The sequence below is a fragment of the Leptopilina boulardi genome, unplaced genomic scaffold (genome assembly GCF_019393585.1).
Source record: "Leptopilina boulardi isolate dan_hultmark-lab unplaced genomic scaffold, ZJU_Lbou_2.1 LbouV2_151, whole genome shotgun sequence".
Taxonomy (NCBI): Eukaryota; Metazoa; Arthropoda; class Insecta; order Hymenoptera; family Figitidae; genus Leptopilina; species Leptopilina boulardi.
This window is the reverse complement of record NW_026137698.1, coordinates 677,748-694,262: the sequence shown is the minus strand read 5'-3', so window position 1 is coordinate 694,262 and position 16,515 is coordinate 677,748. Positions and strand designations below refer to the sequence as shown.

Below are 16,515 nucleotides of genomic sequence, written 5' to 3'. Positions count from 1 at the left end.
AAAAAAAAATTTCTTTAAGCAGCGCAGATCTTGCGTCTAGAAGAGTCTACTGCTCACTGAAGTGGTGGGAGAAAAATCACATATATTTATAGACGTCGGCTGCCGTGCTCTGATTGGCCGGGCGCTTAGCTGCAGCAGCGAGTGCCCCGTCCAATCAGCGCACGGCAGCCGGAGCCCTAGTATAAAAAGTAGACTCCCCGCAGCGCGCGCTTAGATTAGTTAGTAAGCTTTTTTATTGTATTTAATATTTTAATAACTGTTGATTCTTTAGATTTTATTTATATAATAATCATCTAATGGGTTTTTTACAATGGACCTTTTTACCAATATAAGAATTCATGAAATAAGAATTATCTTTAGGAACTCTATAATAAGTGTAAACTAAGCTAAATATAAATATTCTGATAAGTTTATAAACTAACAGGTGCAGAATTTAAATCTATAAATTATGTATATTTTCTTATTATATTACTGTATTTAATTTGATAAATAAAGAGGTTTTAAAAAGCAAGCAAGCGCGCGCTTAGATCCTGCTTGGATGTTTTGAAGGCAAGATCTGTGTCGCTTCAACAAATTTTTTTTTCAATAATTTTTAGCTTTGCATCATCGATATGCCCCATTTTTTAGCAATAGATGAGGAGAATTCAAGGACAAAAGAAAAAAGAAGTCCTTTTACACCAAGAAATACAACGAAACAGGTATAAAATATGAATTATTTACAATTATTAACAGTGATAATGCAATAATTGGAAGAATACAATATGAGCGCGAAAATAAAATAGCTTGTATTGCCCTTCATCGTCAGTTCATTGAACATAATTCTCTCATCAGTATTACCATCTTTACAAAGCAATGATGAGCAGTCGATAATAATACTACGTACTTCAAAGCAAGATTCCTGCAATATTTCTCAGGCGACCGATGGGAAAGCCATTTCCGGTAGGTAATATAAGAGCAAACAGTTGTTCAATGAACATACACTATAGGGCAACACAATGCATTTCGTTTTCGCGGCTAAAATGCATTCAACTAATCAGTGCATTTCTACTTTTTACTCATTTTCAAGATTTTTCAAAAAATTGTTTGTTGAAAATTTGTCGATTGTTGAGATTTATAACAATGACAAATATTTCACAAGATGGCGGCGATTAAATAACCTTGAAAAAAATGTATTAATTTTTTTTCGTGATTTTTTGCGCATAAAATAATATAGTTTGACTATAAATTTTTTTTCTTTTCAGCTTCCCTCATGTGGTGTTCTGTTTGCCAGTTTGCCTGAAAATCCAACTTCCGGTATATGAGAAATTCAAGTCATTAAAACTCGGTCTCCTTGTAAGGATTATTTTTCAAATTTGCAATTTGGATTATAATCTAGAGGAGGGATCTCCGGGGAAAAGTGACTTGTAGATTATCATCCTGCCGTGGTTGGTACTCTTCTTTCAAGGGAATATAATAAAATGGTGAGTAATTATTAATTTGATAATTAAATATTTTTAAATAAGAATTTTTATATCAAGTGGATAAATTTTGCTTTATTTTCAAAAGAAAATTTGAGGTTAGGGAAAAAAAAACAAACAATTGAAATAAATATATTTCTAATCCTCGCACATACAATTTTGAGGTTAAATACAATTTATTATATATTAATTATGTTAATTATATTAATTTATTTCTTTAATAAAAATAAGTAATTATTTAATCAATTAATAATATAATAATAATAATAAATTAAAAAAATAAAATAATAAATATTAATAAAAACAAATATAAATAATAATAAAATTATTCTTTTGGATTTTATATAATTATTTATTTATATATAGTAACTGCATTTCTAGGTTATAATTGTTTTATAAAATTGTAGAAATATTACTAATATTAATTTTTTAAATTTATTATTTTTTATATAATAACTTGAAAGATTTTGCTCTATTTTCAAAATACAATTTAAGGTTGGGATCGAAAGAAACTTGAAACAATTATTAATTACCTGCGTTTATTTTAATAAAAGATAATTGTTTCTAATCCTCACATGCAATTTTAATATTAAATACAATTTCAATAATGCATATTTATTTATACAGTATTCATTATGTTAATGATATTAAATAATTAATCTACCTCATACTTTATTTCAAATATTTAAATAATAATTTATTCTATTATTATAATATTATTTTATTATTAAAATTCATGCATTGTTCTTAATATTTTTTCTAAAAATTAATAACAGTAAAATTTGAGTACTATATAATTTAATTTAATAAATGTATATAAACAATAATAAATTTAATTTTATTAAAAGTAATAATTTATTTATACAAATTTACAAAAAAATCTGTTTAATTACAATAATAATTATAATTTTGTATTGTATAAATTATTATTTTGCAGCTTCCCCTAACTGGTGAACAGCACTATTAGCCAGAAAATCCACCCTCCGCGATATATGAGAAATTCAAGTCATTAAAACTCGGTCTCCTTGTAAGGATTATTTTTCAAATTTCCAATTTGGATTTCAATCTAGAGGAGGGATCTCTGGGGAAAAATGACTTGAAGATTATCATTCTTGTGCAGTGAAATAATGTGAAGTGCAAAATTCAATGTCGAAGGAGTTTACAATAGAAAGGAAACACACAGAAATTGATGTGAAGAACAGCTGCCCATCTGCGAGAAGTCTACATAAATCTACGAAATGGTGAGTTTAATTAAAATTAAATTTAATCTATTTAATTATTTAATCATAAAATTAAATTTATTCAGTTTTATAATAAATAGATTTTCCACACTTATATTTTTTAAGAATTTCCATTTTTTATTGGTTGTAACAGTGTTGACACGTTAATTGAAAGGTCAAAAAATTTTATAAGTTAGGAAAATTTTTTATTAAAATCAGGGAATTTTCCTCCAAATTCTGAAAAGCAAACTAAATTGTTTGGCATTAAAAATAATGCTAATAATAAAGGGATGGTTATAAAATAACACATTTTTCATTATTAGGTTTTTTTTTTCTTTAATATTAACTTTCGAAAAACTCTTTTGTTTCACAAGATTTGTTGAATTTTGTGCATAATACATATTTTTTTTGTCAATGACAAACACATTTTTTTTTTAAGTCCACCCACTTGAACAATTTTTTATGAACGACTATATCACGAAAATGCAACAATAATAACTACATATAATTACAATTCTCTTTTTTAATCCAGATAATCAATTTTTTTTTCTTTTTAATTATATCCAAATTACAAGGAACAAATACATATAAGAACAATAATTTAAGACATTTAAGTTTTGGTAAATGCTTGAAATTTTCATATTACAATAGATAAAATTGAAATTATTGTCTAAATGATATAAGTGATGAAAAAAAGTGATTGAGCATAAATATTTTTAACTCACTTTCATAATAAATCGTTCATGGACATTTTGTTAAGTTTACAACCGTTCTTTTTTTTAAAAAAAAAAAAATAATAATTTACCGATTTTAAATGATATATTAAATTTTGACAAATATTTCGTGTAATTTGTAAAAAGATTTAAAACTGTGACATAAATTTATCTTAAACAGAAATTTCTTCGAAATCATTTAAAATTTTCTCATCATATTCGGGTTATTTTTTTTCCTTTTTTTTGAGTTTCAACGTTTTCTCTTTTTTTTGTAATACGGGCAAAAAGTTTCTAACTACATTTATGTTTATAAATACATATAATATATACACACACACTCTCCTTCAATCTTAGTATGTATTTTAGATTTGTATACAAACTTTCCTATTTCAAAATTTCAATTAGAAACATTAAAATAAAATTCTTTAAAAATAATATTCAATTAATTTTCAATGGAAAAAATTAATTAAATATTTTATATTATAAAAAAAATAATATTTAAATGAATCGAGTTACAATTAATAACATTAACTAAATTTTCTCGAAATATCGAATTATTTTTTACATTATTGATTTGAATAAATCGCAACTTTCATTTACCGGCAGTAATTAGTAAAATTCACAAAAAAATGAATGAAATTATAATACGGAATAAATATAAAAATTTGGATTAAAAAAAATGTACATTTTGTAATTTTAATTAAAGGCCGACGCGAATAAGTTCTAGCAATTTTAAGTTATTACAATTTTACATCCTTTTGAAGGATTTTAAAAAGTGATGAGATATTTTTTTTTACTCACATACTGTTGTGTGTTTATGTGCAGTTATTATTACAAGAAGAAAATGGTTTTTTTTTTTTTTTTGTTGTTGGAAAAAGTGTAGATATGAAAAATAGAAAGTTAGAATCAAGTTATTAAAAAGTAGATCGAAAATTCCTCCACTTTTAAATTTATAAATAAGGACTTCTTGTTTATTCATAACGGAAAATGATAAATTTATTATCAATATTTTCAAGTCACAATTTTCTATAATATTTATAAATATAATTTGAATTATTTTTTATTCTCGTCACAATTCTAGTAATTACAAATTTTCAAATTAAAAGCTATTTCTAAAAAGCTGATAATTTGTCTTCAACTTAATTATTTGTTTAAAATAAATTCACAAATTTGTAAAATTGATTACAAAATTCTTTAATGAATTATATACAGAAATTCTTTATTTTTCAATTTTTAATATCGGAAATTTAGTTTAATTTCCGTTAAACTTAATCGAATTAAAATTTATCCAAATATTTATTAAATTTCGTGAAATTTTTATTAAAATTGAATTAATTTTTTCTTAATTATTAATTTTGGATAAAATTTGTTTTTTAAATAGACTATTTTCTAAAAATAAATTTCATTCGCTATAATGAATACAAATATCTCAAATTTTGAGATTAAATACAAAATAATTATCAAAATATACAAATATTAAAATTTAAAATTGATTTTCGATCCACTTGGTCATAGTTTTATTTTGAGAGATATTTTTTTTTGTCGTTCATGAAGGGATAAAACATTCTCACGATTTTTATTTTGAATAAACATTTTAAAAAAATCTGTTAATTAAAGAATTATAAATTAAAAATAAATTTAAAAATAATTTAATCGTAAATTGAATTTTACAAATAATTAAATTTATAGGAATTGAATTTTTTAAATAATTTATTTTTATTTTATTAATAAAAATTAATGGTAGTAAAATTACAACATTTTTTGTTAAATTTATATTATAACAAAATCAAAAATATTCTATTTTTAATTTGAAATTGTCCTCAATTTATAATTATTTAATTTATCTTCGATATAAAAGTTTTTTTTTATTATTCAAAATAAAATGTGTGAGAATCTGTCCCAATTCGTGAAATGAATTTAATTATGATGTTTAAACAATTTTTTTTTATCGGTGTCAATTATATACACACTGACATTTTCGTTAATTATCGAAATAAAAAAAAATTGCTTTACAATTTCAAGCAGTCATTAATCAAAGTGCGAATAATTATCGAAAATTAAAATCCTATACATAATTTTCATCTAAAATTTATGTTTCATCGTTTTCTTTTTCTAAATTCTCAAAAAAATTGACAGTCTGATAAAATGTTTGCTTTAAATGTTTCCTCCACTTGGATAAAATGGAAAACCACCAAATTGAAAATTAACTGGTGTTTTTGGCGATGCACAAGTATAGAGAAAATCGTCTGATTGCAATTGTGTTCTATTAAGATTTGGTTCCGAGGTAGATCTAGTAATCTTAGGAAGTCCCCTTAGGAGTGCTTCTAGGCTTGCCAAGATCTGCCGAAATATCGGTCTCTCATCTCGCGAGAATTTAATGCAATCCTCAGTCAATCTTCTCAATGCTTTTGGCGTGTCAGAACGTAATTTATTTAAATCCGGCCGTAAATAACCCCTTCCAACCATAAAGAGAATTTGATCTTTATTATTAATATGCGAATATGGCAATTGTCCGGCTAATAATTCAAATAGAACAATACCAAATGCATAAACATCTGATTGAAAACTATAAGGATTTTCTTCTTGCATTCTTATAACTTCGGGTGCCATCCACAAAATCGAACCCGTTGGCTGATGATATTGTAATGAACCCGACCATCTTGTTTTTGCCGTAGCAAGGCCAAAATCACCAATTTTTACCGTTAAATCGTCATGTAGAAAAATATTATTACTCTTTAAATCACGATGTATGATATTTTTTGCATGTAAATAATCCATTCCTTGCGCTGTTTGTCGACCAATTTCAATTAATGTTAATAGTAAAAAACGTGATTCAAAAACATGTAAATGTTTATAGAGCGATGAACCCTCACACCATTGTGTCACAATAGCTAATTGCGGTTCACTAACACAACCCATAAATAAAAGTATATTAACGTGACGTGTTTTTCTCAATACTGCAACTTCATTTTTAAATGCCTGTAATTGTCCAGCTGTGGGTATTTTTACATTTAAAGTTTTAACAGCAACTGGTCCATGCCAATGTGCTTTATAAACAGTTCCAAATGATCCCGAACCAATACGCGGTCCAACGAGAATTTCTTCAGCCGGTATTTTCCAATCTTCAATTGATTCACGTGGCGCTAATAAATTTTTCGATGATTCATCAGCTGATCTTGCACGTGGACGTTTTGGCCTTAATGTACTTGTTGGACTTGCTTGTGTTGATTGACTGTGTTTTGTTGGGCTACTTGCAGGAGACATGGGATTCTGGGCTGTGCCAACAGGTCGGCTAAGACACTGGGACCTTGAATAATCGTCTAAATTAATATGTTCACCACCAATTCCTGGTTTTACCATATTAAAACAGACATTAGGCGCAGAGCTTGATCGATCCTGTTGTCCAAGTAGTCTAGGTTGCCTAGTACTCCTGGAAGTAGCCATTGTTGTCGATAAACCATAACCCGATGGTAATTGTAATATTCCAGCAGTTGTCTCTGGATTATTTGCAAGTAATACTTGATAATATGTATCTTGCATTCTTGTTTGATGACATAGTGCTGGCACACCACCGGCGCAACGTTGATGAAAACGATAATTACACGTGCGACAATAAAATCCTTGAAATAATAATTTACGACAACATTCACAAAAAGCGAGGGAAAAAAATGTTTTACGAACAAAATTATGTGATATCGATGTGGCTATGGGAAATTTGTCATGTATTTCAACTGATATTTCATCACATTCGAGTGATGATATATCCGTGTCCCATGGTATTGCATGTTTTGAATCATTTGTACTTACAATGTAAACCATACACATTTCGGTTGTTAAATTTCTTAATTTCATTGCTTTTGCGAGAGCATTTTTTAATGAAAGACCCTCACGTACTTGTACACTTGTACGTTGTTGATTTGGTAGATAAGCTCGTAATAGTGATTTTAATGGTGTTCGTGGTGTACGAAATTTATTTGATGAATGTGAATCGTTATCTATTTGTACAGGAACTTCAATTGTTGTTGTTGTTGTAATTGTCGAATTGAGCAGTTCATTTAACTTTTGTTGTTTGGATTCCAATTCGTGTAATTTACTGGTGAGTTCTTGATATTCTGTTAGGTAGATTGAAGGTGGATCTTGAAAACCAGCAAATCTGTTATTGAGCGCTTCAATATTTTGACGCATCACGTGAATCACGCTCTGGATATTGCGCAGTTCGTATCTGTTGATTTTAATAATATAATTAGTATTTTCTTTCTTTAATATTCGAATGAGATTTTTTATTTATTACACAAAATTATATTAGACATTTTCATTCAGTTATCGATAATTTCGACAAATATTCTAGGGATTTTTTTCTATTATTACAACGACGGTGAAATTCACATGATCAACAATTTAAAAAAAATTTCATTGGAAAAATTAATTAATTAATTTTAATTATTTTTATTTAATTTTTTTAAATTCCTATATTAACCATTAAAATTATAATACATTCCTCAATTATCGAAACATCTTATCATTTTACAATCTCCATAATCTTATGAATTCAGTTAAAAACAATTTGACAGTAAAAGATAAAAAAAAAGATTTTTATATTTTTATTTGAATCAATTTTCCTTATTTTACACTTGAAAAAAAAATTAATTTGTTTTCTTTTTTATTTTAATTTAAATTAGAATCTTAAATTTCGTAGAATTTTTAAAAATGAGTCTGACAAAGAAAGGTATTTTCTACTTTGAATAAGTCTATTAAAAAGATTTGATTTTCAAAGAGAAATGTAAATTATTAATAAAATATTAATTATAATTTAAATTAATTTAAATTAAATTTCTTCCTAAATTTATAAAAATTTATTCAAATTCAATTATTATTCTAATGAATTTAATGAAAATTATAAAATTAATTTCATGATACTTCTTTTAAATATAGACAATCTCTGTCTGTCAAGAACAGGTATTTTCTACTTTGAACAATTTTTTAGAGGAATTTCTGAGATAAATAAAAAAGAAATGGAAAATAATATTAAAAAAAAAAAAAAAATTACGAAGTAAAGAAAGAAATTCTTAAGAAATTAAAAAAAAATCACCTCAGAGGATCAGTTTCCAAGCATCCATCCTCTGGATCACTGAGTTCACTTTGATCAGCACTTCGCGAACACGACATCGTGCTCTCGAGAGCCGATCGACTCTTTCTTTTCCTATGATGACGGTACGGCGAGGATATATTTGTAATTCCTTTATTTTTACGACAATGAATTTCTTTTTGTTCTTTCACGTGGACTACTGGCCGAAACCTGTTGAATAAAAAATTTTCCTTTATTTTCATAATTTTTAAAACTAATTATTCAATAAAAGCAGAAATTGAGTAAAACAAAATTAATTAATTAAAGGAAGAAAATTTAAATAAATTAATTTAAAAATTAATAATAATCTAATAATAATAATTATTATTATTTAATTTTTTTTATTAAAGAAAGTAATTTAATAAAATAATAATATTAAAAATATTCATTTTATAAAATAAGGAAAACGGTTATAATATTGTAAAATTAATTTAGTTTGATAAAAATAACTATATATAGGCATTATATTGTAATTAAGTGTAGGTAATTTTATATATACAGTGTATAATTAACATTTTACATTATTCTGACATTTTACGTTGTGTGCTATCTATAAATATAAGTTTTATTGATAATCATTTAAAGGCCAGTAAACAGATTGTATTATTTACATTTTCAAAGATCAAGTTTCTGACAGAAAGTAACATTTAATTTAGAAAGGATTGACAAGTTGCTTTGTCAGCATTTTTCTCCTTGATTATAATATAGACAACAAAACAAAAAAAATTTGCCAATTTCGAAATTTCCATTCTCTCTTCAAACATTTATTTCTTCTCTCAAATAGTTTAAAATTTCTATCCGAGTTATTTTGAAAAAGTCATTGTTTAAAGATTAGATTTATTTTTACGTAAAAACAAATTATTTGGATTTAATCAAAATTCGTAGAATAGTATTTTTATTATTTATTCTTATAATTTTTACTCCGATTCTTTAATTACAAAATCATTAAACAATTTACAATTAATTAATAAAAAACAATTTTTATTATTATTTAATAAATACTTATTAAATATTTAATAAAATATGTTATGAAAATATAAATTAATTTGAAATAAATTTAATATTTAAAACTAATAAAAATATCGTTTACATAGCGTTAGAAAAATTCTAATATAATTATTTTAAATTACAAATTTATATTTGTCACAGACGGAATTTCCAAAATCTTTCTTTCTCTCTTTGACCCCTTTGTTTATTCGAAAAATGGAAAGGCAAAAGAAAGCCACACTGCTAATAATAAATTGGTGATGAAAGAAAGGAAGTAAATTTGCAAGATGAATATCCTTGAATAAAAAATTGCCCCAACACCGATTGGAACAAAAAAAGTTAATTGTTCAAAAAAAGGAAGATTCGAAGACAATAGATATGAATTCTTTTTTGATTTTAATTTTTTTTCTAAATATACCTGGATTCGCCGATCACGGCCATCTTCCTGAAGGATAGAACATCCTGATTTTGTGTCTCCTCGTTTGCGGTACTCAAATTACTCCTGTAACCGGTGCTGCCAGAGCCGGTTGACCCTCAAATCAATCTGTTGTCGCTTGATATCTAAACGATATATACAATATATGTATATATACACACATCAAAAGACGCTCACCGTATTTTAAAACACTGTTGTCTTCCTTTTTTTCGTCCCTCTTTCTCTCTCTCTATCTCTCTTTCTCTCTCTCTGTATAAAGATCCCTATATTGTGATTATAGGATTTTGTCTTTTTTTTTTCTTTTTTTATAAAGTAGATTTAGTGAAGAATTTTTTTATATGCCGCAATTTTTGTACGCGCGAAATTCATTTGCACGCTCGTCAGTTAATATTCTCATCGGTGACACATGCACTAGGTCTTCGATATGCCTCCTTACCTGGTTCTCTCGGAGAGCTACCGAACGAAAACTGGCACGAGATGCCGAGAGAGAGAGCCGAGGACGAGGTCAGTGCCGTAGATATTCAATTGTGATAGCAGGGACGTTTTTTCTCTCTCTCTTTCTCTTTCTCTCTTTTTCGCGAGCACAAAAAACGTCGATTATATTATTATTATTCAGACAGGAGAATTATTTTTTTCTTCGATTATCCAAAGAAGGATATAAATATTTTTCTATTATCTTGATTTTTGTTTCTTTTATTTGATGCTCCGAAAATTCATCACTCTGGAAAAAAATTGATTTCTTTTATTATTTATATAAAAATAAAAATAGATTTTTATTAATTTAGGGTATTTAGGGTATTTCGAATTATGAAATAGCTACTTTCTTCTCACGAATAATTAATTCTGATGAAAATCGATTTGATCCACTATTTATTTATTGATAGATTTACGAGGGCTTAAAACCCTTTGGTACAAAGTACTTAACAATAATATAATTTAAAAAAGGCTGAATAACAAACAAGTGAAAATTTATTGATGATTAATCATTTTATTTTAATTAATTTAAAATAATTATTATTTTAAATTAATTAAAATAAGACAATTGTAATTAATCATCAATAAATTTTTACTTGTTTGTGAAAATGTTTTGAAAATTGAAAAATGTTTTGTTTACTTTTATTATATTTTTAAATACTTTGTACCAAAGTATTTTAAGCCCCTGTAAATCTATAAATAAATATTTGTAATAATAATTAATTAGTAAATTATTATTATTAATATTTAATAAAATTAATTAATTTTTTTACAAAATGTTTTCAAAATCAATAATAAATGCAAATAAAATTTTAAAATAAAATTTTTTTCTACAAATTTATATTATTTAAAAAAGAATAATTCTGTTAATAATTATTAAATTAAATATAAAAATGATTTATTAAATGAAACGAAATTGAATAATTTATCCGTAATACTCACCTTATTAATTGGTACGTATTTCATTTAAAATTGCGAGAAGAAATTTGGTTTTTTAAAATTTCATAATTAAGACTTTATTTTTTCGAAAATAGTTTCCAATCTTGTATTGACTCTTCTTAATTCATTTAAGTTTATTATTTCTTAACTCATATTTGATCACATTGAAAAAATATCATATCGCCTCCAAAAATCTACAAAATATAAAATTTGACTTACTATACATATCTAATTATACAAAATTTTTGCGGTATTTATTTATGTATGAAATTTGCAATTTTATTTTACTATTTTCATTATCTTAAAAAATTGGATTATTTATTTCTCTTTTTAATTTTATTTTTGAAAAAGACTCCCAAATTTTCTTTAAATAGTTACGTTGTTGAGAAATTTACTTTCGAATGCGCAACTCCGATTTCACGGATTACGATCACAGTCACATGTTTTCGGGTTCGAGAACCCCCTTTTTATTTTTTTTTTTAAACAATATACCTAGATGAAAAATTTTGTTTTAAATGAATTTTTTTTATAAAAGAAGTCAATATTCGTATTTAAATATTCTTTACAATTTGCCATTGTATAATTGATCGTCACTACTTTGTCAAATATATATTTATAGTAAATTCTTTAGTTAAAATTACCCGCGTCTTGTTACAAAAGTAAAAAGTGTCACGTGACATTACTTGCTACTTGTTAATTATTCAATAGCGATATTCAAAACGTATTTAATTAACATATATAAAATATTATTTATCTTATGTTCTTTTTTTATATAAAATATGGAAATTTTTTTTCAACTGAATTAATTATTTTTTATTCTTTTGTATCTTCGTCAAAAAATTTTTCTATAGAAATTTTTAAATAATTTATATTTAAAATTTAAATTAAAAGCGAATTTAATAAAATTTTAATTTATTATTATTTATAGGTATTGCATTACATTTATATATAAAGTAAAATAATAGTGAAAAAAAAGATAATATAATTACATTCTAAAAAAATGGATCCTTTATAAATGTTCTCTCTAAAAAGAATCTACTCTAATTTTTTTTTACATTTATTACTATTTTCACCAGGACTAAAGTCTCAGATATTAAATTCTATGGTAATTGTGAAGACTTTCTTTCTTTTTCTCTGTGCGCGGGCTAAATTACGTCACGTTTAACCTTTTACAGATGAGAGAACTCTTTTCGGAGTTTTCTTTTTTTTAATAAATTCCTCGAGGATCTACTTTTTTTATTTTGTTTTTCTATTTCTTTAAAAAAAAAATTATTTACTTTTTTTTAAGGGAGAATTTCAATTGTCGTCGCATATAAATTAGTAAATCGGTGTAGACATTTTTTTTTTTATTAGTTCTTCTCATACCTCATCTCACTTTCGTCAATATATAAAATCATTATTCCACTAGTTGCGTCGTCTCGAATTATATATCCTTCCAATCGTCGCGCTATGAAGCGAATAACTCAAGTTCAATTTTTCTGTAAACATGACCACTCACGTTGCATTCCTTGACGTCAGTACTGTCGGCTTTGACGTCAGTATATAACGCGCAGATGATATCGTTGCTAAGGGTTACGCTGGATGAGAGTGAGAGAGAGAAAGAGATCTTTTCCCTTTTAAGGTGATTCCTCAACTTTGCGAATTTTGGAGCAGTAAATCTAAAAACAAAATTCATATTAGAAAGAGATTTTTATACAAAATTGGAGAAAAAAAATTGCTAATTATTTTTTTGTAACCTTTTCTCAATTTCTTTCAAATTGAGATAGTATAAAAATATATTTTTTTAAATAATTAAAAAAAAAATTTTAAACACATTTGCTATTTAAATAGTAAATTTTGCAATTTTTAAATTTTTTGTTTAATTTTAATCAGGAGATTGTTTTAATTTTCGTTTTCGATTTAGTTTTGAGTGGGAGAAAAGTTTTAAGTGAAGATTTGCCTTAAGGTTGTATAGTGTACTTTGGTCTGCTTCGGTCTTTTTTTCAGTGAATAAAAACAGGTGGATTTAAAAAAATAACGAATATTTAATCACGTTTAATTTCTACTTAAGTGAAATAGAAAAGTAATTTCTTTGGATGATTATTTTGTTAATTCTTCATTAAATTTTTATTTTCTGTCTTTTAATTTTTGTGATCGTCATTATTTATATCTACATATATACATTATAAAGTCCGTATTATTGTTAAAAATAACGATGTCGAAAATTGTAGCAGGAAAGATCGCTTTTGTCACAGGTTATTTTCATTATTGTTTTTTTTTTTTGTGGAATTTTTTTGTTAGCATAAATTTCGTTTCGAATAGTTGACATTGAATTTTGTGGTATATTTTTTAGGTGCCGGTAGTGGCATTGGAAAAGCCACGTGTCGTATTTTGGCTAGGGAGGGAGCAAAAGTCATTGCAACTGATAAAAATTTAAAAGCCGCCGAACAAACTGCATCGTTTTTAGAAGGTTTGATTTCGTTAGCTTTTTGCCAGAGGGTTGTCAATTAAATTATAAATTAAATATTAGAATACTTAAAATTTTTAAATTACAACAATTTAGATTAAATAATTAAAATAATTAGAATTTAATGATAATTTTAAAAAGTATTTTAATTTCTGATTGTAAATTTTAAGGGATGATTTTTAGGCTTATACGATTTTTTCTAATTATTTTAGAACTAAATCAGTTTATTTAAATTTTTCGTGAAATTAAATTTAGGTTCAGGACATTTGGCAATGGAAATTGACGTCAGTAATACAGAAAGTATAGAAAATGCATTTAAAAAATGTGTAAATCATTTTTCAAAACCACCAACTGTTGTTGTTAATTCTGCTGGTATAACACGTGACAATTTCCTTTTGAAAATGAATGTTGATGATTTCGATGAAGTGCTGAAAGTAAATTTAAAAGGCACTTTTAGCACATGTAAAATTGCTGCTAATCAAATGATTGAAGCCGGTGTTTCTAATGGCGCATCAATAATTAATATATCGTCGATTATTGGCAAAATAGGAAATATGGGACAATGTAATTATGCGGCATCGAAAGCCGGTGTTGTCGCTCTAACAAGAACAGCTGCCATGGAATTTGGAATGTAATTAGAAAAAAAAGAGAAAAATACTTTTAAAATTTAATTAATTTACAGTGATCATAGTGCCTTTTTTTAAAAATAGGTGAAAAGATTATTTTTTACCAAAAAAAGGTAATAAAAAATTAAAAGTTAAATTAATGTGAAAAATAACTAATTTGTATAAATTCAAATTTGGATTAATTGAAAATTAATATTTTTAAATTTAGGTAAATTGAATTTTAAATAAATTGAAACTTAAATCAATCAAAATTTAGATAAATTAAATTTCAAATTGAAACTGAAATAGATTTATCGAATAAATTGAAATGACCTGTGATCCCTGATTAATTAAATTTACAAAGTATTAAAAAATCGCTTCGAAAAATGAAAAAAAAAAAAAAAAATTATAAAAATAGTTTTATCTCGCTCTTTATTTGTCTAAAATTATTTCAGGTTTGGTATTAGGGTGAACGCAATTCTTCCTGCATTTATTGAAACTCCAATGATTGCTAGTGTTCCTGATAAAGTGAAAGAAATGTTTATTGGTATGATTCCATTAAAAAGAACAGGGAAACCAGAGGAAGTTGGGGAAGTTATAACATTTTTAGCATCGGACAGAAGTTCCTATGTTAATGGAACAAGCATTGAAGTTACTGGTGGACTTTAAATTTAAATATTATATTTAGTGGATATAATTTTATACATTGTTTTGGGGAATATTTTTTTTTTTTTGTATACTTATAATATAAAATATAACAACGAATTGAAATATAGAAATTATTTTTAAATACTATACCAAAATTTAAAAAAAAAAACTATTTTTTCTTTCCCTTGAGTCGTTTTGCGTGTCGATGTGCCTTGTAATTACGTTTATTTTTCTCCTCAATAATTTCTTTATATTTTCGTTTATTATATTTGGCAAATTCTGCATCTGCCATTAATTCATCGACAATTGTACGTTTACGTTCTTTGTTTGTCATACGACCACTATAATAATCCAATGGTGAATCGATAACTTTGCCAATTTGAAAATATTTTGGTAATGTTTTCATATCATTTCTCTTGTAGAATTGTTTTGGATCGAGAGCCGATCTCATTTGAATTATTTCAAGATCACGTTTTACTTCCTCGGTCATTGGTGTTGCTGGTAAATTGAACCATTGTTTTCCTTTTGTTTTGTCACGTTGTCGTTTACGTCTTTCTTTTAATTTTTTATCGCTTACATCGTAACCGGGTATTTTTTTTAATTTTTCAAAACCAGGTTTTATTGACGATTTTTTGAGTATTTTTTTTAATGGATCCATTTCTTGTAACATTTCCTCAACATTTGTTACATTTAACGGTTGTTTTCGCCTTTCATTCGTCCAACCCATGTCTCTTTCAAATTCATCGAGATCAAAATCTTTTGCCGGATTTATTTTCGCTTTTTTTGCCTTACGGGTGTGTAATTTTATCCTCGTTGGATCAAATTCTGAAAATTTGTTTTAAATTACTGAGAATTATAATAGCGGAAAAGAATGTTAATTTTTTGAGGTATATGAAAATATGCGTTTATATTTTAAAAAAAAATATTGGAAACATTGATTTAATGGGTTGTTTATAATTTTAAGATGAAAACCATTTTTATAAATTAGAAAATAAAAATACTTCTTGATTGAAAAAAAAATTATTTTCTTAAAATATAAGTGTGGAAAATTAATTAAAATATTTATTTGTAGAGAAATATGCTTTTTTTCTTGAAAATATTGACTTTTATAAAAGAAACATGTGGTAAACATAACCTATAATTTTTTTTCGTTTGATGAACTTACCAATTCCGTCGTAATCAAGATCATCATCGCTCTCCACTAATTTTGTTTTTTCTTTAAGATCATCTTGACCTTTTGTATCAATTATTATATCCATTGTGTTTTTCTTATAAATTAATTAGCACCTTTTAAATTAACATTTGAAAATTATAATGCAAAACACATTGACTGACAATACGATGTGAAGTTATTATTAAGGCGCTCTCACACCTTTTTGGCTGCCTGCAGGTTACCATGGCAACGCATGAGAGTGAGTGCGACAGAAAATTTAAAAATTTGAATATTCAAATTTTCTGTCTCACT

The 16,515-nt window shown here is 25.6% G+C and overlaps 3 protein-coding genes and 1 long non-coding RNA gene across 7 annotated transcripts in view; 2 read left to right on the top strand and 2 right to left on the bottom strand.

Moving 5' to 3' along the window:
* The first annotated feature begins 553 nt into the window (after positions 1-553).
* LOC127276712 (uncharacterized) overlaps positions 554-16,515 on the top strand; it is a 152,258-nt gene continuing 136,296 nt past the window's right edge. Inside the window, exons 1-3 of the long non-coding RNA XR_007842242.1 lie at positions 554-698; positions 1,242-1,460; positions 2,395-2,698. This is a non-coding gene — a long non-coding RNA (uncharacterized LOC127276712). The remainder of the gene's footprint in view (positions 699-1,241; positions 1,461-2,394; positions 2,699-16,515) is intronic.
* LOC127276695 (raf homolog serine/threonine-protein kinase Raf) lies at positions 3,551-10,063 on the bottom strand. Its single transcript, XM_051297304.1, has 3 exons — positions 9,921-10,063; positions 8,480-8,686; positions 3,551-7,612 (listed from the first exon to the last, which is right to left on the bottom strand). Exons 1-3 carry the CDS (start codon positions 9,941-9,943, stop codon positions 5,545-5,547), a joined length of 2,298 nt encoding a protein of 765 aa, XP_051153261.1. The 5' UTR covers positions 9,944-10,063; the 3' UTR covers positions 3,551-5,544.
* On the bottom strand, positions 10,221-16,401 carry LOC127276705 (deoxynucleotidyltransferase terminal-interacting protein 2). 4 transcript variants are annotated; one of them, XR_007842239.1, is made up of 5 exons: positions 16,216-16,401; positions 15,201-15,875; positions 12,717-13,009; positions 11,355-11,545; positions 10,221-10,659 (listed from the first exon to the last, which is right to left on the bottom strand). XR_007842239.1 is itself a non-coding variant. In XM_051297316.1 (3 exons), exons 1-2 carry the CDS (start codon positions 16,307-16,309, stop codon positions 15,220-15,222), a joined length of 750 nt encoding a protein of 249 aa, XP_051153273.1. In that variant the 5' UTR covers positions 16,310-16,401; the 3' UTR covers positions 12,247-13,009; positions 15,201-15,219. The 4 variants fall into 4 exon arrangements, 3 of the variants coding, with proteins under 3 accessions (XP_051153273.1, XP_051153274.1, XP_051153272.1); XM_051297316.1 differs by lacking the exons at positions 10,221-10,659; positions 11,355-11,545 and having other exon boundaries at positions 12,247-13,009; XM_051297317.1 differs by lacking the exons at positions 10,221-10,659; positions 11,355-11,545; positions 12,717-13,009 and adding an exon at positions 14,818-14,922.
* LOC127276706 (estradiol 17-beta-dehydrogenase 8) lies at positions 13,262-15,205 on the top strand. The gene is made up of 4 exons (XM_051297319.1): positions 13,262-13,585; positions 13,684-13,800; positions 14,053-14,428; positions 14,858-15,205. Exons 1-4 carry the CDS (start codon positions 13,546-13,548, stop codon positions 15,069-15,071), a joined length of 747 nt encoding a protein of 248 aa, XP_051153276.1. The 5' UTR covers positions 13,262-13,545; the 3' UTR covers positions 15,072-15,205.

What these genes read in the sequence shown, in the direction of transcription:
- LOC127276695 (XM_051297304.1), bottom strand. Translation starts at nt 9,943, where the DNA reads ATGGCCGTGATCGGCGAATCCAG. An exon ending in GCCGTGATCGGCGAATCCAG is followed by an intron (nt 8,687 to 9,920) that starts GTATATTTAGAA and finishes TTTATTCAACAG; the next exon opens with GTTTCGGCCAGTAGTCCACG. An exon ending in TTGGAAACTGATCCTCTGAG is followed by an intron (nt 7,613 to 8,479) that starts GTGATTTTTTTT and finishes TAAAATCAACAG; the next exon opens with ATACGAACTGCGCAATATCC.
- LOC127276706 (XM_051297319.1), top strand. Translation starts at nt 13,546, where the DNA reads ATGTCGAAAATTGTAGCAGGAAAGATCGCTTTTGTCACAG. An exon ending in AAAGATCGCTTTTGTCACAG is followed by an intron (nt 13,586 to 13,683) that starts GTTATTTTCATT and finishes TATATTTTTTAG; the next exon opens with GTGCCGGTAGTGGCATTGGA. An exon ending in GCTGCCATGGAATTTGGAAT is followed by an intron (nt 14,429 to 14,857) that starts GTAATTAGAAAA and finishes AAATTATTTCAG; the next exon opens with GTTTGGTATTAGGGTGAACG.
- LOC127276705 (XM_051297316.1), bottom strand. Translation starts at nt 16,309, where the DNA reads ATGGATATAATAATTGATACAAAAGGTCAAGATGATCTTAAAGAAAAA. An exon ending in TCTTGATTACGACGGAATTG is followed by an intron (nt 15,876 to 16,215) that starts GTAAGTTCATCA and finishes ACAAATTTTCAG; the next exon opens with AATTTGATCCAACGAGGATA.